The sequence below is a fragment of the Antedon bifida genome, chromosome 3, assembly GCF_963402885.1.
Source record: "Antedon bifida chromosome 3, ecAntBifi1.1, whole genome shotgun sequence".
NCBI classification, from domain to species: Eukaryota; Metazoa; Echinodermata; class Crinoidea; order Comatulida; family Antedonidae; genus Antedon; species Antedon bifida.
The window spans coordinates 32,877,755-32,901,849 of record NC_136228.1 but is presented as its reverse complement, the minus strand read 5'-3'; the positions used below and the strand labels follow the sequence as shown (position 1 = coordinate 32,901,849).

Here is a 24,095-nt window from a genome sequence, read left to right as displayed (position 1 = left end):
TTTTTGGCATTTGAAGAAAAGAAAAAGTGAACTGCCGCTTCTACAGAGCACGGCGGCAATGTTTTGAAGTCTCTGTTTGTCTCTTTTCATTATTTTCTTTTCTTTACAACTGTATTATAAATTACTTTGCTCTATTTCTGTTCTACTCTAGTTAGACCTTGAGTCCTTGAAAATAACAAAGAAAAACTGTAATAGAAAAGAATGGAGAGAAGACGCTCAACAGAACAAAAAGGGCAACAGGAAAGAAACTAAGTTTTGACAATAAGATGAATAGATGCCGCTAAAATACAAACTGTCAGTAGGAAAAGACAAATTTATTCTTCTTGATAAAGTAACCTAAAAACCAGTAACTTTCGTCCTACAATAAAACCAACCTTTCCTTCCAGAATTCTTTCCTAACTTTTAAAATACATTGTAAAACATTCTGGCCAGTAGGGCCTATTTAGATTGCAAAGATGTTACTTAATACTTTAATAACAGTAGAACAACCGCTATCATATAGTGACTCAATAAAATTTCCTTTTAATATGGGCAACCATAGATGTTAATCTTATAGTGTTAAAACCTACAGTATTCTACTTGTTTACGGGAAAGCATCCTCTTAAATTTCCCCCCCCCCCCTTTTTTTTCTGTTTCTTTAGGGGTTGGTATTTGACAAGTTCTTTTACTTCTTTTTCCGATCCCAGAAACAGTTCTTATTTAATGTTACCATTTAAGTTATTGTAAATGTATGCTTGTATTTCTTGAACTGTTTCTAAATAAATGTTAAAAGAATTTAAAAAAAAAAAATCCCCTGAATAAGGTGTTCCACAAAGGGGCTACGTCTTTATTTTATAGATTTGTTTGGGGTTCTACTACATTTAAATAAGATTTGTATTTTTACATCTTTATTTTATAGATATACATCATTCATAGAATATACTTATTATATTATTTATTTATATACTAATTTTTTTTAACTCGAAAGACTAGAATCTACATTGTTTAGTTAATTACAGTATGTTTACAAGCACATTACAACATTATTTGTTCGCTGTTACATCCTGCGTAACGTACAATATATTTCTTTCCTTTGTTCTCACATTGACCTTCCAGAATACATCTGCTGGTTTGTGTAGATTCAAGTTTATGTTCAAGTTTTACATTATTAACAGAGCAATGAGATAAACAAAGCGGATTTAACAACATAACCGGTACAGCAAACATGACAAGTCATTTTAAAATGTGAAAGTGGAATGATTTCTATATTTAGAAACAAAGTGCTTTGTATTTAAATTGTTTCGTTTACTATTTATTTGTCATCTACAAAAAAATGATTGTGATAATACAGTCACATACTGAATTGATAAATTTGGATGACTGACCGAGTACAGTTCCTAGGGTATAAAATTTGGAAAAAAGTAGGGGGTAGTTTTACTCTATACTCCGATTGCACTAACAATGGGTTTACTGTACGAGTCTTGTGTCCAACTAAATTAGGGGGTGGCATCTGTGTACTCCAGTGGATACTATAAGTCTTGTGACCAACTGAATTCATTGATGCTCGTCAAATAGGCAAAAAATAATACATATTTAAACATTAATTTAATGTGTAGTTAGAGTATAATTGATTTTTAATTGCTATCAATGATTTTTTTGTTTAAAAGGCAAACTCATCCATGTTTTTTTAGAAAATATAAAAGCAAAAGTAGCAAATTTAGTTTATAATACTTAGTCAGAAGAGTATCGTTTGTATTGAAAACATTTTTTACCATAAATCACTGAAACTTTCCATGACAAAATATCTTTTCAGGAATACACATTAAAAATATCAAGCAAACATTTGCTTAATCATATACGACCTGGCCTGCATTTACTATATATTTAAACATTAAATTATTAATTAATTAATTTTAGTTCGAGTACAATTGATTTTTATTTGCTATCAATGTTTTTTTTGTTTAAAAGGCAAACTCATTCATGTTTTTTTAGAAAATATAAAAGCAAAAGTAGCAAATTTAGTTTATAATACTTAGTCAGAAGAGTATCGTTTGTATTGAAAACATTTTTTACCATAAATCACTGAAACTTTCCATGACAAAATATCTTTTCAGGAATACACATTAAAAATATCAAGCAAACATTTGCTTAATCATATACGACCTGGCCTGCATTTAGCCAAGTATATGTTAACATTTTAAAGTGTGGATTATATATGATGGGTAGGGCTTGCTATATCCCTCATTAGAGGCTTAACGTACCAAAGTGCAAGCTGAATGTTAGCCTAGGACAGCTGCCTGAAATTTCAGTAGTTGCCGACAAATCAATCAGACTTCTGAAAGCAATCCGATGGATTCGCCTTTCAAGAAAAAATCAAATAAGAAGTGAATGTTATTCCTAGGAGACATGATTTGTGACGATAGGTTTTTTAAAAATAGAAAACCTGACTCGACAATAAAATTGTTGTCAATCTAACAACTTTTAAAAAGAATAGGAATATTGTGAAAAATAAATAGAACATCGTTAGTGTAACGACGCGTGATGGTTACTAATAAATGAAGTGTTTTTAAGAATTCCAAATTAATTCACTTTTATTGCTAAATATCTAAACTAAAATTATTTGTAGAAAATGAAAGACAGTCAAAAATATTCTCAATGCATTTTGAATTTATATAATGTACTGTTATAGAAAGGTTACACTATACAGTATGAAAATTTGTTCTAAGAATGCAGACAAATTTGAAATTGGGGTTGTTGCATAAGCTATCACAATTTTGGTAATGGATTATATTAGATAATTACAGCATACAAACTGAACCGTTTCAATGCCCATACAATCAACAATCCAAAGATGCTCCTCATTATCAAATTGCCGCAGTCCTAGGCTAATGAACAACAACAAATACCTCGGTTGAAACCCAATAAGATCTGTTCTTAAAGCATACAGGGCCGGAGGTGTACAGAATGCAGGTCTAGTCTCTGCTTCTATATGCCTATAACCAGAACACAACACCCATTAGGGGACTCCCGCCAGAGATCTGTGATATTATCTTATCCAAATTTACTAGGAATTGCATGACCTCGTTAAAATCATCTTCTCTCGATTGTGTTGCCTACTATCAGAAAGCAATAACGCACCCAGCCGTGCCGCTAATTACAACAATAATATTTCGCCAAGTTCTCACGCATTCAAAATATAACATCGTGACAGGATGCACGTTATTCGTTAACTACAATATGAGATTTCGTTGATGACACCATAGCAGTAGTAGGTTGTATATACCACAAGCATATATTTCATTACTACCTACAGCAATATTAGGATATTTATGGATTACAATATTAGAACTTATAAGAGAAAACAATTCTAAAGATGGCCGACAACAATCTTAAAAAGAAAAATGATACTTAAAAGTCCTGTTGGGATAGATGTAGGCTTTAAAGCTCTGTGTACACTTATCAAACTAATTTTTTTTTTAAAGTGTGATGTGCCTAAATATGATGGTGATATGCCCAAATATGGTAGTGATATGACTTCATCATGTCCATATATGGGCACATCACATTTTTTTGTCACATAAAGTTTGAAAGTGTAGACAGAGCTCAATAAAGCTGAATGGAAGACTACATGCCTCAACCACAATTATTTTCCTCTACATGTAGTTAATATACAACACAGTTTATCCCATAATGCAGCTAGTAATCAGCGCAAAGTTGTTTCTTGATTGGTACCCATTTATACACCTGGGTGGAGAGAGGCAAAGTAAAGTATCTTGACTAGGGAGCAATGTGGCGAGAGTTGGATTCGAACTCATGATCAGTAATCGAACGTCTACTGTACTTACCGCAATTTAGAGAGTCTATCCCACTTGGAGGATGGGGTAATAACTGAGTAGAACACATTGGATATTAATAAAACTGTACAACATGATGCATCAGTGGTTTTCATTGATGACATTTGGAGACATAATATTTGGCTTGTTAAGAACTGCTCCCGAGCAAGTTAGTCTTTTATCCCACGGGAGAATGATGATGATTATGTCGCTATTCATAATCATATCGGCAATCCCAAATGCTCTACTTTGGAATTATCATAAATTATCAATACCATTCTTTCAACAAATCTAAATGCTTGCAATTCAAGGAAAATTTGGTAGAATAATAAATATTTTTTTTAAATAATTCATCAAATATCTTTTTTCAAGAAATTACACAAACCAACAGTGGTGTTGGTAGTCTATGAGTGCCGCTTACCTGGATAAACCAACAATAGCCCCTTCTCCTCGAAGAGTGAGATATAACTCGAAAAGTAGAAGTTTTCATTGAATTCCCCTCTCCACAAATGGTATAGTCCATGAACTATGCCCTCAAGTGGGAGCCTGCCCACAAACCACCATCATCATTTCGCAAGACCTCTTGTCTGAGGGGACGGTGGGAGGGCGTTTATCCAGGTAAGCGGCACTCATAGACTACCAACACCACTGTTGGTTTGTGTAGTCTATTTCGTGCCTAGCTTACCTGGATAAACCAACAATAGCCAGTGTAGCACCGGACTAGATACTAGTCGGCGGTGGGAGACAAGTTTAAAAGAGCTTTGTGGATTCATTACTTTCAGCTCTGCTGTGGCTACTGGTGCAAGGTTTGTGGAGATATTCGATAGGTGGGAGAGTGAATACTGACTGTGTATGCCACCTTGCTGGTACCACCAGAATACAACACGTATGCAATCACACACAACTGATGCATGTGAACCGGTGGTGGAGTGTCTGATAAAGCACATAACTCAATTTTCAGTTGTTGAATTTGCATCTGACTGGTGCGGGGCACCGAGGCAGTGATATTGAGACACTCCTTCTGGCAGTGCGGTGGATTGTAACTTAACTGCCCTCACTGGAGACAAGTATATATATGTATTATATCACCCAAAAGATAAGTAGATTTGGGAATGATAAACACAGTCAGTAATCTGCGAGCTGTCAAGCATCAATACTAGCCACACTCAAACCTAACCAGATTTGAGGAGTGTGCAACACGCCTCTGCATTCATATGTTGTTTCTTCTCATTGCCAATAAGAATGCCAAAAAGGTGAGAATTGTAATGGGCCTTGTCGAAAGGCATCTGACTGATGTATCAGAACGGCTAGTATGATACTGACGTCCCAACAGGAACTAGGGCCTTAACATGAGGCCGATCTCTAAACATCTCGCAAAGCAACCTGAAACTGCAGGAGATGTAGATATGCTCAAGCCGTCTTTAAAGGTCGGAATTACAGCACCCAAGGCAGACCGGTAGCCAGACACGGTGCGGACCTGCAGATCTGACTCAAACAGATAATGCAGGAAGGCGCAGACCTAGTTCTCTTTCATAAGGTCAATCTATTGGCGCTTGCACCATTTAAAATAGTGTTTTAGTTGGCTATTATAGACGGCGAGAAGGGTTCCTGTCGGGATCTCGTCACAAGGGCGGCCAGGCCATTTGGAATGTCCGAGACTCTGAGCTGATCCCCGACAGTGGCAATACAATCAGGTCGAGGGATCGGCAAAGTTCAGTCCTGCGTCAGCAGGTCTCCCTGAATCTGGAGACGTAGAGGCTGATCGTAAAACAGGCTGATGAGCAGAAAAACCCACGTCTGTTGTGGGCAATGGCTCTATCAGAAGTACTCGGCATTAATGGCGTTGAATGTGCGTCAGGACCAACGGCAGTATCGAAATTTGTGGAAATGCATGAGCCCAAAACCGTCCCACGGTATGGACAGGCATCCACTGCCCACGCATGTTCATCTTGACTAAGTGCGGAAGATGCATGCTGCCTGACGTCGCAAACAGATATATGTGGGGCCGCCCAAAGTGGTTGAAATTTGGGTGGCAATCGGCGGAAGGAGACGCCATTCCGTAGGATGTAGATGTGGGTTGGACAGAGTGTCCGCTTCCACATTCAGTCAGCCTGCAACTTGGGCCACTGAGTTCTACGTTGTGGTCTGTGCACCACATTAGTAACGTCCATGTGTCGCAGCACAGTGTTGGGGACCACATGTCCCCTTGCTGTTTATGTGAGCAACCACAGTTGTATTGATGGAATTGGCGAGAACACGGCGATTTGCCAGATGGGGTAGGAGAGCTTCCAATGTACGCTCAACTGCCCAGTTCAAAACGGTTGATGTGGGCATGTCTCCTTGCATGATCAAATGCCGGAGAAGCGACTTCCACTGACAGTGCATAGCCGCCCCAACCTACTTCGGACGCATCCGTTTCAAAACGGAAGTCTGAATGGGTCTGCCCACAAGCAACCAGCCTTCCGCAAGCTACCAGATGCGTGAGAATGAACGCATTCGTTACAACCACTTTGTGAAGTGAGTCTGATTTTGGACGGTAAGCTGCCGGGAGGTGCAATCGTAATGGTCGCATCCTGAGTCGGTAGCACGGAACGAGGATGACGAAGCTAGACAGTGACTCTATGTGCGTAGCCAGTCATACCCCGTCGGAGCATGAGCATGAGATGTAGCACTGCATATCTTGCCTTGGCCACTCGCTCATATGGATGGGCACGCATGGCCCGTTACCAAATTGATTTGAGCTCCGAGATAAAGAGGATTCTGTGTAGGCAGAAGACAAGATGTTGCTTCATTTACGCCTGCAGACCTTCCTCCCCAGGCCCGTCTCGTTCTCCCATACTTATTCTTGGAGAGCGAGACCATTGTAAAAAACGAGGTTTGCTGTGGGCCTATATATCAATATATGAGACTGGGGGAGGAGGTCTTATGTGAGAGGGTGCGTTGGGCTCATCCCTCGGCAAGCTCTCACTGCTGCAGATGGCTTGCAGTAACACCGGAGAAAACTCATTCACCCCGGGACCGCAGAGGCCGCAGCGTTGCATTGTAGCTGCATATTGGAATCCTGCTTGTTCCGTTACGAGGCGGAAAAATGTTAGGCTGTTTAACAGCTGGTCCCTGGACTGGGCCACGATAACCAATCGTCTAAGTACATAAATGTTTGATGTTGACTGCCGTGTTGGTGGAAGAACGTTGCCAGCGTTCGTACCAGGCGTGTCACACACGCAGGGCCGTTTAGAGGCCGAACAGCAGAGCGACGAATTGGTATAAGTGATCATGGTTTCGGAAGCTCATGATCCTGACCTGCAATAGGCATGTGAAAGCACTCTTTAGCGCCTTTCGGTCTATTGTGGCAGCCCAGTCGCCTCGTCTTAGCCCCAACAGGATAGATGAAGGCTGTCTACATCCTACCTGCAGGGCCGAATGAACCGTTTGTTCAGACTTAAAGGGGTAGCCAATTGCCAGATTTCTTTTCTGGCAAGAGATGGTGGACTTGTGTCCCGGGATCGCATATTGAATGTGAACTTGCACCACAGCTCCTTTTGGAGAAGTGCGTCGAGGCCGGCCATGAGCGCCTGTCTTTTAAGCGGCTCTGACGGAACCTCATATGTCGGGCACCACCTCTCATAGGGGCTCGAAATGATATGCGATACCCGAGCGCTAACAGTAGAGACCTACTTATCCTTTGTCATGGCCTACTGTACCATACCTGCGCAAAACCATCTCAGGCGACCCCTCCCACCTGCCCGCCCTCGCTCGGAGGGACGGGCGCCCCCAAACCGTCACCGGCACTTCACATTGTTGTGGCGTCGACCACCTCTGTGGTGAGCGCCTCTCTCGCCACTATTTCCATGACGGGGATTATGTAAAGCTTGTCTAGAAGTAGAAGCCTCGTTTCTTTGCATAGGCTGTGCCGGTGGCGGAGGGGGTAGCTGCATCTGCAAAGGAGCAGCGGGGGAGCCGGCGGTCGCGATACTGTCCTTGGCGGAAAGCTGCCGGGAGGTGCAATAGTAATGGTCACATCCTGAGCCGGCAGCACGGAACGAGGGCGACGAAGCTGGCCAGTGACTCTAATGTGCGTAGCCAGTCGTACCCCGTCGGAGCATGAGATGTAGCACTGCATATCTTGCCTTGGCCACTCGCTCATATAGATGGGCACGCACGGCCCGTTACCTAATTAATTTGAGCTCCGAGATATTAAACGAGGATTCTGTGTAGGCAGAAGACATGATTTTGCCTCGTTTATAAGGAATCCTGCTTGTTCCGTTACGAGGCGGACAAATGCTAGGCTGTTTAACAACTAGTCCCTGGACTGGGCCACGATAACCAATCGTCTAAGTACATAAATATTTGAATGCTGTGTTGGTGGAAGAACGCTACCAGCGTTCGTACCAGGCGTGTCACACACGCAGGGCCGTTGAGAGGCCAAACAGCAGCGACGAATTGGTAGAAGTGATCATTGTTTCGGAACACATGATCCTGATCTGCAATAGGCATGTGAAAGCACTCTTTAGCGTCTTTCGGTCTATTGTGGCAGCCCAGTCGCCTCGTCTTAGCCCCAACAGGATAGATGAGGCTGTCTCCATCCTACCTGCAGGGCCGAATGAACCGTTTGGTTTATGAATTCAACGCCAAAGAAAATAAAGGACAGTACCGCCGTCCGTTTCGCGAACGCCTGCAGACCTTCCTCCCCAGGCCCGTCTCGTTCTCCCATACTTATTCTTGGAGAGCGAGACCATCGTCCTATCACTGTCATCTCTTGCCAGATAGACGGACCATCGTAAAAACAAGGTTTGCTGTGGGCCTATATATCGATATATGAAACTGGGGGAGGAGGTCTCATGTGAGAGGGTGCGTTGGGCTCATCCCTCGGCAGAGCTCTCAGTGCTGCAACGGTGGCTTGCAGTAACACCGGAGAAATCTCATTCACCCCCGGGACCGCAGAGGCCGCAGCGGGTGCAGGCATGATTGGAGGTGCATTGTAGCTGCACTGAAAACAACAGCTGATCCGAATATACGGACCGTGTCCAAAATGAAGTGTCAACTATGACTCAGCTAGAAAACCAGACCAGTCAGGAAAGAAGCATAGACAAGATCTTTGATCCTGCAGTATGTAGGCCTAGGCCTCTTATATAGACTAAGTTCCAGCTAGGCCTTACAAAATTATGTCTAGCCACAATGTTATTGTTAGGCAACATGCATGGGCAACATCTGACCCTGCAAGATCTAGGCCTAGGCCCCCCATGAGAGCATTAATAAAATTTAAGAAACTCAGGAGGCCAGCCTACAATAAGCCTAAACCACTATGCTAGGCAGTAGACAAGCTGTCCTGCTAGATTTAGGCCTGGCCACTATGGTACTGCAAACATTTCAGCCAGTTGGCCTAAGTGAAAACATTCACAAAAATGCTTGCTAAAAGTCATTTTATTGACATTTCAAAGTTCAATGAATCTCTGTAACCAAGAAAAACTACTTAGCTTCATATAGCAGCAGTCTCAGTATCAAAACTCTATTGCAACAGCAAGAAACTGTGCAAGCTCTTTGAAGACATGTTTACTCTTTCATGTCTCGAAAAGAAATGATGATGGTGGTTTGTGGGCAGGCTCCCACTTGAGGGCATAGTTCATGGACTATACCATTTGTGGAGAGGGGAATTCAATGAAAACTTCTACTTTTCGAGTTATATCTCACTCTTCGAGGAGAAGGGGCTATTGTTGGTTTATCCAGGTAAGCTAGGCACGAAATAGACATAAAAATTATCAGAGTGGAAAAAATTATTATCTCAAGAAAGTATCCAAGCCTTTTGAACTTTCATGCAAAACTCTATCTAGATGGATAACACATAATTACTTTTTTCTCTTCAGTGTACAGAACAGCAATAAACCCATAAGATAAGATTATTATAGTAATAATATGGTAAATCTTTTAAACATTTAAATATTCCTAGATATACTGTATAGTAGTAGTACAGTAGAAAGAAAAGAAATATTCATTTTATGGTATATTCTGCTGATGTTTTAAAATACCTTGCCAATGATTTGTACCGATTTAATTGACATAACTGATGCTGTAAATTTACTTTCCAATAAGGAGGAGCAAAGGTCGAACTGTTGAGAAATGTGCAGCTATATAAAATCTGTATTGAGGTGCTACTTTACATGCTATAGAGAGCTACATGATGTTATTCATCAACCTATTTATCATAGTGGAATAAAGTATGCTTTTTCTTATACACAACGCATTACCCACATCAATCTTAATTCCTACACATGTATTTACACCTCCAGTCAACATTGGTGTTAGGCAAGACACCATCCATAAACAACATCAAAAATGCTCACAATTCATTTTAACGTTATTAAGATAAATGTGTGCTGTCACGCAGCAGAAACCTATTTAAGCATTAAGGTTTTTTTGTGTTGTTTAATTGCACATCTTTAGGTTCGAGTAAACTGTGAAGCAAGCCTAGCTAAGCATCTCTATTGATTCAATCTTTTGCTAGATTTCACAAGCTTTTGTTCGAGTTCAACACTGTGCAATATATTACACACGGCGGCACCATTTAAGAGTCGGTAGGCTGCAAGCTAACATGCATGCTACCAAGACCATTGTGTGATCACGTCCGTGCATCGGTGCCACGCCTGCGTCGACAACAACACAAGGTAAACAAACCAGGCTCAGATATCACAGTTTCAATTGTGTTTTGTATTTGGTTAATTTACAATAATTCATAATATAACCTTTAATAAGAAATGGCAACGAGCCGTGAAATGGAATAATATATTTTCTGGGGTCAGTACACTTATGACTGTGAAATTTATTCCCATTGACCTTTACCCTAGTTTTATTAAAAATATAAAATTAAAACTCAAATTTATTGTTGTTTTAATTTATTTGTTGAAATGCTATATTTCTACATTAACACATAGAATAGTTTGAAATGATTTCTGTGCATTCCAAATTTTCTGTATACTGTATATTAAACAGTTTGCCAAAGGCACTGTTTTACTATACAAATAATGTAATATTTGATTGAGGAACACAATTAAGAAAATTCTTTTTAAGAAGCTACTCAAAAAGCTAAAATCTCGAGGGATATTCTAACTGAGGTTCTTCAAATAACTATAGCAAATACTTCAGCATGCCGTCAAGTGAAAGAAAACAACAACGTGAAGAGTTTGACCTGCAAAAGGTCAAACGAGTGAAACTTTAGAAATGAGTGACATGCCGATCAAACTCGGCACATTAAGATCATCTCCGATGTAATGTTGGCAATTTGAGATAATTCTTCTAGTTTCCATCCCTAATTGCTTCCTAATTGGTACATTTTATACTCCCTACTCCACCTAGAACTTTATTAACCTATCATACATCCGCTTCAAACTCTCCTAAACATAATTAATAATACCTTGCCCTCAGCCATTATGGAATAGATCCAAGAACATGCAAAGAATCGTTAAGATGGCAGATTCCTGATTAGCATACAGGTCATATACTACTGTACGTTATCACCTCTCGTTGTGGGTGCTTAATATATTTATAATATAGTACATTAAGTCATATTCAATCAAATTAATACTAAACTGCAAAGCATGTTGTAATATAATAATACTTTAATCGAAAGTGCAAACCCTTTTAATTTACAAGAAAAAAATACTATTTCACCAATTTTTCGGAATTTCGATCGGCAACCACACCCCTACCCCAACCTCGGGGACTTTCCCGCATCTGCATCTCAGAACCATCAACCACCTTCCTGCTATTTTATATTAAAATATTTTCGTTATCCATTCAGTTATCGAACTGCCTAGTACTTTTTCAATCAGTTAAACAACCAGAGACAATGCTCTTCTATAGCTAGTTTCCATCCACCATTGTTCATGAGAAACAATGCACTTCTATAGAAACAATAGTTTCAATCCCTTTCAATGGGAACCTTGCTACTGTTTTTATCTTTCACACCAGTCCCACCCAATTTCACTTATATTCCCAGTTTATACTTTCTGCATTCTCACTCCTGAGGATGATCAAAGTATATTGATCGAAACGTTTCAGAAATAAATATATGGTGTACTGCAAACTTTATATCAAGCAGAAACTATTAACATTTTCATCATTATCACCATATTGTAGAAGATGATCCATCACTTGGACAAGATAAACTAACCATCCATTATCAACATCATTGACTGATTACTTCTTTCAATCATGTGAGTTATTTACTGCCAGATTGTCAAGCAAACGTCTAAGCAATTATTGCACCAGCCATCAGGTTTAATAGGAACAGGGATAGGTGGAACTTTCTTAAAATGTCCAATAAGGCCTAAAAATCCAGGTAATAAATGCATTTTGTGGGTAAACAACCTCCCATAAAGCTGTCTACACTATCAAACTTTATGTGACAACAAATGTGATGTGCCCATATATTGACAATAAAGTTATCTTGTATGATAATATTTGGGCACATCACTACCATATTTTTTTGTCAAACTAGTTTGATAGTGTAGACAGTGCTTTACATACAGGACTTACCAAACCTTCCCTAAACAATTTCGGAAGTTGGGCTTCATATTTGAGAACTAATATCATAATATTAACAGTACAGTAGCTTTTATTTGCCTCCTTTTCTCTTTACAGTCGTGAGGTATCGTAATTCATTTCATTTGAATGAAGTATAAAAATGTAATAAAAAAAGTCCAATAAATTCATTCTTCAAAAAATTGTTATCTTGGGTTTTAGTATGAATCATCAATTTTTGTCGTCGTAATCGGGATCTGCTTCAAGTCCTTGAGCTCTGTCAAAAACAGTGTGATGTGCCCAAATAGGGTAGTGATGTGCCCAAATAGGGTAGTGATATGACATCATCATGTCCGTATATGGGCATATCACATAACATTTGATAGTGTAGACAGAGCTTTATTCAAGTAGTAAATCATTCTGTGCGCATGTTGATTGTTTATCAATCGTCGATCTACTTTAGATTTAACAAGTTGTATACTTACAATTTTTTAAGTTGCCTCAAACCATTGAAATCGCCCTTCCTCAGAATCGTGATGTCATTATTGCTCAGATCACTACAAAAAAAAAAAATAAAAAAAACAATAGTAAGTTAAGATTGATTTCTCCTGGCTCTCCCTTTTCCAAATGGCTTAGTTGCAGGATGGTGGGGTTTCACACAGTGCAGTATAATTACTGTATATGAGTAAGACTATGTTCAAATAAATTCTTTGTTTTGTACTGTATCATGGTATAACTGTATTCCTTTATACAGACTCTGTACAAAGTGTGGGAGGATTTGTGCACAACAGTCTTTGTATTATAGTCTGACTCTACATAGCAAGTACTATTATTTAAATCAAAGTTTTAAAGGATACAGCTATTGATGTGTTATGGTATTTTGGTCCTAAACACTGTAGTACAGTACAGTAATGAAATGAATTATAATGTTCAAAACTCCCGGCCGCTTGATACTGCATCAAGACTGTCGTTCCCTACTCATCTGTATTTAAAGTAAATGTTGTACTGTACACTGCAAATGTAGTCGTGCTAAATATAGCGAGTTAAAAGAAAGCTGACAGACAAGAACAAATTGCGGTATATGTATAGATTAAAGTATCAATGTAGATTATGTAGTAAGGTAACATTCAAGGCTATTCAATCTATGTCATCCTTATCAATGGCTAAATAAATGCATTAAACATTCATATGACCATTAAAGAAAGAAAACCCAACAATGTAATAAAAACACAAATCCCTTCAAAACATTACCATAGATACAATTGATTATTTTTAATCAAAAGAATTACTATAACTATACAGTATTATAATAAAAATAAATGATTTAATATTCAATTTTTCACATCATAAAAAAGTTATGAAGTAGAAGAAACGCATTAAATTTAAGGTATGCAAGGAAAACATGCTTCATATACATCCTACCACCTTTGTGTGTGGTGTGGGAGAGTTGTACTGTATGAAACATGTGGGGGGTAGAGGTGTAGACACCCTTTTTAATTAGAAGGACACCTGCAATATTAACCAGGGGAAATATGTTTTAACACTGCAGCCAATCCTTATTTAGGGTACACAATTCGTTTGGTCCTGAAGGTGTCCCCTTAATAGGGGTACTAACTACTACTTCCTCCCCCCCCCCATAATTGTTATTATGTCATGCCTAAACTGATTTCAGTTTATTGACATTGTAAATCCAATGATGAGTTTATTGACTGAAGAAATTCTATTTAATCTTTGCCGAGATCAAGTATTTATGAAGACAGATTTATTTAGTTATAAGATTATTACATCTGAAATCAATCAAAGTATTTTACACACATTATTAACCTTGGCTATTATTCTTGGTCAGTTCTGGCAATAATTATGGTTATAAAAAATGGCTTTAAATAGTGTTTAAGGCAGACTAAAGTTTGTAAAATTGAATTAATATTTAATGTAAAGTATAATAATCATGCAATACCTGTAATTATTAAATACATGTTTGTTTGTTTGATTGTTTTATTTGTTTACCACACACATATTGAATTGAAATTGTACCAGAATGGATTGGTCCGCAACCACGCCCTCAACATACAGTACTGTGCTACCATCAACATTTCTTTTCGTAAAGTAAAATCAATCTATTTTCCCAAAATAACACTTTAGTTTAAAAGTTCCATTCCCTACATTTTTTAGAACTTATTTAAGGTCACAAACTACATTTAATGAAAAAATAAATACTACCAGTATATGGTTTTATTGCTATAACATTTTTCGTCTTTAAACGGTTAAAAATGTGAAAAATAAGTCAATTCAAATAATTTAATGCACCAACTAGATGTCAGGCTATGGCCTATAGCTAGTGTACGATGTTCATACGTTACTGCTGTTTACCAGGTAGGCCCACACAACTACTGTAAGCCTAGACCGTCCACGAGAGGACATTCACCGCGAGCTACTAAGGTAATGCACATTGTTTTTTTATATTTTACCAAGAATGACCTGGTTTAATGTTTTCAAAGTACTGTAAATGCATTATTTTTATGAAACGTCAACAATTGTAGGGAATGGGTCTTTAACAAAGTTAAATGGTAAATTACCCACTACAATATGTAGCAACATATCTACTGTAGCACTAAATGCAGTTAATATTTTTATTTTTCTTTTAAATTACATATATCAGGGAAGATGACTTTAATGTCCGTGCAGATACCATTTCCATAATGTACATATAGTACTGTATTATTCAGTATTTTAATCATATTGCTAAAGGCAAAGCATTGAAAATGTAAAATAGTAATATCTTAATGAACAAGCTGCTTCCACGTGAATGCGGTGAATGCAATACGCCATTTCTATTATTACAAATGGTAATTACCGCAACGAGTTACGAATAAAACAACACGATTGAAATTATAAACGAAAAAACTGAGACGCGTTGTCTGCAAAAAAAGATTTTTTATGGCTTTACATTCGATATTTAATTCTCTATTTCATGTTCATTGTAAAAGCGATGCCTATTCATAGTTTTATAGAGATTCGTATTATTAAAAGTATGATGAAAAGATACTTTAGAATGAACTCAAGATAATATTGCTTTAAACATTCGAAGATGACACATTTTGTAAAGATGAACTACGAGTGACTCAATTGTTTCGTTTTAATATCTTCTTAACAATGATTGTAAAGTTGAACTTAAATGTACAAAGTACATGATGAATATCTAGAAAATATAGAACAGGTTCATACACAAACTTTGCGATGATTACTTTTATCTTCCATACAGCACGTTTCATATTTTAAGAGTATACAGGTAGATGATATCATACTTAAGCTCTGTCTACACTATCAAACTAGATGACAAAAAAAGTGTGATGTGCCCAAATATGGTAGTGATATACTTAAATATGGTTGTGATATGAAATTATTATTTTCATATTTTGGCACATCACATTTTTTGTCACATAAAGTTTAATACTGTAGTGTAGACAGAGCTTAAATTAAATGTTGACTTCAAAATAATGTAGACTACTGACTGTTGAATTTACACTATATTCAAAATTACACAAACCAACAGTGGTGTTGGTAGTCTATGAGTGCTGCTTACCTGGATAAACCGACAATATAGCCTCTCTCTCCGAAGAGAGGGATACAATTACGAAAAAGAAAATCCGTATATATAAAATAGCACCCTATCGGATAATGCACACATTCGTAACCACGCCCTCAATAGGGAGTCATCCAACGTAGTAGAAATAGACATAGGCTTTGCATTTATGTTGATATCGAATAGTTATAATATTAATGCAAGATGACTTTCCTTACTACAGTACACTACTATACGTTGTATTAGTGAACATATCTATACAGTCTAATACTGTATTCCTCGGGTATAATCCCACTTCAGGTCTAATCCCACCTCTTACGTTATGCCTGATTTCACAAACAGGCACATCCGTGGGTATAGTCACAGTGTTGACTTTTAATCTGGATGTAGGCCTTCCTCTAGCCAGTTAAGATGAGTTTTTACAAGAAATGTTTACCAATCATTTTTTTTTTTCTGAATCAGGCTTTCCCTGGAGTATAGACTTCACCTCACAAAAGGCACTCCAATTTTGTGTTCTAAGGTGATAGCAGAGAATATATGGTACTATTTTATAGTACAGTATACAGTGCACAACTACAAACACATTTTATAATAACAGTAGACTGACATGACACAAACTAAACACAGTAAATATGTTTTAATTTCATTGTTTTCATATTATTTTAATGGAATGTCAACACATGTGCATGTGCATCCATGCTTTAAGCATTTCAATTCCCTAAATACATGAAATGTTAATGTGATAGATTAAAATGCATGGAGATGAAGTAGAGCACATCTCATAAAACAATCATGGGACTTGAACCAGCCTGTGAAGGCGAAAGTTAAAGTACCAACCATGTTTAATTTATTGGATATATATTAAAAGAATCGTGAAGTAGAATAAATTATTAATTTATATAAAACCTATATTAAGTTCAAAATAAAATAAATATATTATTTGTACATATTATACCGTTTGGTGTAATTATTATTACATTTTTATTATTATTGTTATATAAATTTTATAGTTAGCATTGCAATGTGGTTTTTCGTGTCGTGTGTGCCACAAAAGTGTATGTTGAAATAAATAAATATTATTTATCTTCTAGCGATTGGTTGAAAAAGAGCATCATATTAAATATACAGTACCTGTACATTAAAATTACTGTATATTTCAGAACATTTGCATTTTGGTATGGACAAAATAATAAACACTATAGTAGTAGATTAGAATAGTTTTATATTAAAGTCTGGGTTTCTTCTGTACAGTAGAATGTACATTTTAAAAGTAATTAATCTGTTTTTATATATCAAGTTATTTAGAACTTGATCTTTTGGGAATATAGTAATGTAGTGCACTATCTGTACAGTACGTTACAAATAAAACCGTAATGCTGATGGTACATACAATTTCTCCATCAACATTCTTCCATTTACGACAAAGAATAATTACAAATTATCAGGCTTTGTTTGTTAGCATAGACATATGGTAATTACACGAAACTGATACACACAAAATATCATATTGCACAACAATATCATGGTATAGTTATAGCGGACGTATATCATGCTCTTCATTAAATACCACAACAGACAGATTTTATAGCAAAGGTCTTAAATCAGTATCCTTTCTTCAGAATAATTCATCCTGTATAATAATTAGAAAACATAGATGACGATGTTGAAGATCATACAATAAATCATTTTCATTCTACAATTTTTAAGACTGTTTTTATTATCATAGGAGATGGAAAAATACTTTCAACTACACAGTACACAATACATTGAATAGAGACAGTTGAGATGACTAGTTTTACATACTGTAGCCCTCCTTGTGGGATTAACAGAAATCAAAGGGGTAAAGAAAAGTTGTTGACATGGCAAGCTACAGTATATTAAAGGCAGTGAAAGAAGGTTGCAAAAATCTAAAGGGGTGGGTTGCAAAAAGCTAAAGGGGCAGGTGGCAGAAAGCTAAGCATGGGTGGCAGTAAGTGAAGGGCATGTAGCAGAAAGCAGGGCAGGTGGCAGTACTGTAAGTGAAGGGCATGTGGCAGAAAGCTAAGGGCAGGTGGTAGTAAGTGAAGGGCAGGTGGTATAAAAAAGCGAAGGGCGGGTGGTAGAAAGTGGATGGGCAGGTGGCAGAAAGTGAAGGGCATGTGGCAGAAAGCTAAGGGCAGATGATAGAAAGCTAATGGCGGATGGTAAACTAATTATTGGGTAACTCCAAGCTACTGTATGTACCAGTTGTGCTTTGCCTATCTACCCTGTAGCACTAAATTGTAAACCTGACAGTACTGCCATCATACATTTTATTTGTGCCAACTAAATTACTTTCCTCTTTAAAATTTGTCTAAATAGACTAAATCAATACTTAATCTATATTAAAATTTATGCTAAAAACCCAGGGATTAGTTAAACTAGGACAGGAAAGAATTTAAAATGTTGACAGCAAACTTTAATTATTATAATATTCACGACGATATAAAACGCACTAATTAATGAATCTGAAGAATCAATTTGTCTGCTGCAATGATACGTTCACGCTGTGCAACTATTATTCAATTAACGCAATCTGAGGCAATATTACTCCAGATACCCAGGACAGTTGAGTCACCAAATCAACAAACGGACAACTGAAAGAGGACATTAGTTCATAGTTCTCGTATTACTCGTTAGAAGCGGGTTAATTGAGCGTGCAACATCACTTAGATTTCATCTTCTATGTGTCCACAACCTCGGGTTGAATTAAGATGATTTCGGACTAGCGGCAAAATATTGATCGGTATCCTCTTAAAGAATTGGATCGAATTCTTCACGGCTTTTTTACAGCTTTGTATTTTCACAGCCAGTGAAAACACTGCTTAAAAAGATGAGGAAATATTTTCTTGTGTTGTAATATCCTTCTATTGAAAGCACTTTCATTGAATGGAAGACAAATTTAGAATCTTATACAAATTACAAAGATAATATTCTAAAAATGTTTTGGAAAAACTCATATCAGTAAGAATTAATTACAATTTCCTAAGAATACAACTGAAATGTTTAGGTTTCATTGGCAGCATTTCCGTTCCACATCACAGCCATCTGTTTCTGAATAATGCTACAACACTGCAGGCATATTTCAAAGCATGAAAATCAATTATCATTATTCTCGAGATGAAAGACTGGATAGTAACTATTCCTCTTTGAAGAGAATAATTTATTTACCGCAGTTTACGAATAAATCATGGTTAATATTTGCGACCGTATCTGGACTAATACTGTACAGTAGGCCTACATGCACTGTACTGCAAATTCAGTAATATACATCAGACTGTCCACTGGTTATACAGTGTATAACCAGTAATTGTATTGTATTGCCCACATTGTACTGTACTTTAAACAACCATGGTGTACTGTTAATACTGTACAAGTTGGTTTGCAGTAGCTCACTTCACTGCTGTCTCTGAGTACGGCAACAGCACTGTAGGCTACAGTTTAAAGTTTGAAGAAACAACAGCCATTTTTTTTAATACAGTAGGCTGTAGTCTACAGTACACTGTAAGTAAGCATTGAGCGTGTTGTCAAGAAGTGCTTGTACTGTAAATACAAAAACTGGTCCTCAAACTTACAATTCTGTTTACTTTACAAATAAACCATGCTTGTAAAAAATATCACAACAAACAGTTGTTATCAAATTCAACAGTAGTACAATATAATATTTAAAATTGTAAACAAAACTGGTCTGATCGTTATCAGGCATATTCAATTACGATAACACATACAGTAATGTAACAAAGTGATTGTTTACCTATAGTAAAGTCTACCTACTTACGGTTATTATTAGACAATTAGGCCATTTTCGGAAGGAAGAGCCCACTAGACAAAACTGTACCATTTATGGAGAGGGGTGTTCAATGAATTTTCTACTTTTCGAGTATATCTCACTCTTCGAGGAGAATATGGCATTTGTCGGTTTATCCAGCTGCTAAGCTAGGTACGAAATAGACTAATCCAAACTCCCATCAAACTAACTAACATCAGGTCACAAATCTCTGACTGGACTATGTACATAACAGTACAGTACATGTATGTGTAAATTTATTTTACATAGTAAACACTATGGGCCATAATTACACAGCATAGAAATTATCATCATCAGTGTAATAAATGGCGTTAATGAAATTAGCACTGTACTATTGTGGTTGCAGGATAAACAATCATGAATAAAGATCTAAATATTATGACATCATTTAAATGTATCATGGCTTATAAATCTTAATGGTTTATGTGTTGTATTATTTTCTTTACAACAGCAAAGTAGTTAGCAATTTCAATGACAAATCATCAAAATTGATGACATTAAATCTTGCAATAAACGACAGATTACTTAATGGAATTTAACAATTATTAGATGTTACAAAGTCGAATTAGTCAAAATTGGCTGTCGATCTAATTTTTTTTTTCATTGTCCCCTACTGTATCTGAGAAAATGGATTTATGTTTTTCTAAACTTTAAATTTGTTTACTGTATCACATGATATCCTTAAAAACATACCTTAATGAAATTTATCATTTTTGGATTAGCATTTTAATTTCTTAAATATTATATTAAATACTTATTATAGTATAAATCTTAATATCCAATGTACAGTATTCATAAAGATGGAATATAATTTCTTCAACTGTGTATAATTTTATAAAAATCCTTAATTAATTTGATCATGATCCAATATCAGAAAATTGATTTGTGTTTTCTACCTTTAAATTTTTTTACTGATACTGTATCACATGATATCTTTAAAAACATACCTTAATGAAATTGAATATTACTATATTACCATTTTAATTTCTTAAATAATATTATTAATTTATTAATAAATGTACATTATAATTTCTTCAACTGTGTATAATTTTAATATTATCAAACTCCTTATTAATTAATTTGATCACGATACACACTATGCATAACTCTAATAGGCATTAATCAATCATAGAGAGGGATTCTGATAACTAATGGATCAATCTAATTAAATAATCAATTAAAAGCCTCAGAAGATAAATCCATAATTTTACTGTGGAATATGTATTCACCTGACGACACTGGAAAAGTCATTAATTATTCTTAAATTTCTTGATTAATGTGAATGAACGATTATGCAAGGTATTGTGCCTTTAGGTCTTTGAGTAGATTTGCTTTAGTAGGCCTAGGCTTGTTAACCATGCTGAATAACTAGCCGATAGCTTTACCATATAACTACACTGTACAATGAATCTTGGTTAATTATTGGTCACATTGTATGTCAATTGTCATTTGTAAATTTAAAAAATACAGTAAATGACAGAGTACCTTAAGCCTAAAATAAAACATATTTTGTACTTTATAAACAAAAAATTCACAGTTACATTGACTTTCCTCATCATGTACACTCAGCACTATATTTAATTTGCATCATTTAGACTATTTTAACAGTTACAGTTAGGATCACTCGCATATTTTTACACACATTGTGTTTTTACAGTTACATAGTACCGCAAGGCAGTAGACTACTGTACTATATGCATTGATATAGCTACTGTATTTGTTATGCAGTCTCAATATAATACAAGGTCCAAATAATTAATTCTTTATTAATTATCAAGAGTCTGAGTTAGCCTAAACACTATGGTATACTATACTGTACTTTGATCAGGCCATCTGTGAATGAAGTATACAACAGTAATTATGTAGACAATCACTGCCCATATCAAAGCACTACAGTACTGTTCACAAAATATTCCTTTTGTTTCATAGGAAAGTGTCCTATTAATAATGTATGGGTGTTCCCTGATTAAGGGTGTTCCCTAATAAGGGTGCTCCCTTAATAGGGTATCCAAAAGGAGGGGATCTGTTGTATTATTTCATTATAATTGAACTAAAAAAAACGCTATCAGTATACTGCATAAACAGTAAATTTAATAAAAATTTAAATTGTAATAATGATTTAAACAGAACATTTTTAGTTTTTCTTTCCAACTAAAATCAGGAACATGGTCATTTTATTATTTGACATACAAAAACTTGTAATGTATAATAAAAAATTGAATTCACTCTTATTTTTGGTTTTACCATGGACCCACAGCATAAATTTATAGGTCCATGGTTTTATTTTTAGCACATCGCCAATTATCTGTAGTTATCCAATACTAGTTATAAAGTAGTTTACTACTACTACTACTGTATACCCAATATTCCACTTGGAAGTAAAGTTAGTGTTAAGTAATAAACAATTATTTTATAGTTTATTTATGTAAGGATATTGTGAGCTATTAAGTTACCCAAATAAAATAAGGAACAAGCTGAATAATATAACTTAAGTTTCAGTGATTTTAGAAGGTGAATGAACTAACAATGAACAATTGACTTGTTTGTAGGCATGGTAAACCTTGCTTAACAATGAATTCTATAAAATAGTTGAATGAAGGTAATAATAGTCTCATTTGTGCAGTTTTAATCTTTAAGAAATACACAAAGTACTTAAATGATTCTGCTAAGCCTGTGGTGATAACAGTTTTATTTTTATCACAAAAAAAGGGCATTTTTTAATTTAAAAAAAAACGTGGTGCAGATATTGTGACATAATTTTACTTCTTTTGCCCACTTTTTCAACAATAATTTACAGTAATTAAAATAATGATAATGTACAAAAAATAATAGATAATTCATAGTACTGTACTGCAGTTTTAGGTTGGTTTGGAGGTTACCTATATTTACCTTTTTTCTTGTACTATTTTTTTTGTAAATTTTTAAATATAGATTTTTTTTTCAAATGATAACATTTAGTACAGGTATGAACATACTGTAGAAACTATTGACTTGATAGAACACTGTGCATTCCTAATTCAAATTGATTTCAATAAGTCACTGCCCTCTTGTTATGTTATTTGCATTTATCCCAAGGGGACAGGCAACCATGACCCCTCCCAGCCCCTGGGATGTGCCAATAGGGATATAGCAACTGTTTTTATCTCTATACTATAATCAAGGAAGATGTACTGTACTGTACTACAGTACACCTATGTATAGGTAGGAGCTCAGATACCCAGGCAGATACTGTACCCTCACTTTTTTTTAAAACCATACAGTACACTGTAGGACTGCAGCTTGAAAATTATATATGATAAAAGTTGAATTTTAAATTGGTAAATTTACATCCAATATTGAGGACCTCCTAAGGGTTGAAATACTTCCTTATTTCTTCAAATTGACAGATGGCATCATGCAAATTGAGGTTAAAGGTTATCTCCCATGGGCATTTGTTATGCATGACTGAAGTTTAGAGGCATTTGGCTGACTTATGCTGAAAGATTTCCAGCTTTATTCCTTTCCTCATCTTGGTGCAATATGCTCCTAGCAGAGTCCAACGTGTCAAGTGGTATATGGATGGTGCAAAATAAACAACAATCTTCACAATCTGTCAAGGCCTAGCAGAGACTTCAACTTTGATTGTTGTTTTAATGAATGCACTTTTTTTAGTATTAGTATATTAAATACTATACTGTAAAACTCAACATAAAAATAACGATGATCATTGAAATTCAAAATATACAGTAGGCCTATTATTTTCATGAAAAAAACCATTTAAGACTGAAGTATTTGAAGTATTATTTAATAATAATAATTGTGAATGATATCTCATTAATTTCTTTGCTTTAATGCAAGTTTTCAAGGTAAATATGGCAACATGGGTTCGCCTGAACTTTGCAAAAAAATAATTAATAAATAACCAAACTTACAGTTTGGCTGTATTGGCTGGTATCCCTTCCGGAACAGTAGACTGCATTTGCGAAGAACACGAAACATCTTTATCACGGTAACGGTCGCTTTTCTTGGGCCGCTTACACGTACACACATTTGGACAAAGGGCATTAACAGAGCCTGCAAATAATTCCAGAACTATGATGGCGAGCGCAATCAGATGACTATGTGTTATTGCCATTTTGTCGCACTGTCCACTTCCAACACAAATTAAAGTTGTCTTGATTTTAGATTTGCTCACATAGCTAAGATTTTAGAATAGTCAGAGTATAAATCCAATCAAACTGCTCATCGTACTGTCTACGAGTATACTGTAAGTCAACTCAGCACAAATTCACTGCAAAACAACATTTATTAATGAAAACATAGCAAATAATTAATAAATATCCCCTGATAAAATATTTTCCATGACAACCAATCTGCTGAT

The 24,095-nt window shown here is 36.0% G+C and overlaps 1 protein-coding gene across 1 annotated transcript in view; it reads right to left on the bottom strand.

Annotated features, from left to right (window-relative positions):
* LOC144837744 (adhesion G protein-coupled receptor A3-like) overlaps positions 1-23,978 on the bottom strand; it is a 54,811-nt gene extending 30,833 nt beyond the window's left edge. Inside the window, exons 1-2 of the mRNA XM_078692980.1 lie at positions 23,647-23,978; positions 12,812-12,883 (exon numbers count right to left, since the gene is read on the bottom strand). Of these exons, the coding sequence (XP_078549106.1) occupies positions 12,812-12,883; positions 23,647-23,849 (275 nt within the window). The 5' untranslated portion in view covers positions 23,850-23,978. The remainder of the gene's footprint in view (positions 1-12,811; positions 12,884-23,646) is intronic.
* Between the last annotated feature and the right edge of the window lie 117 nt (positions 23,979-24,095).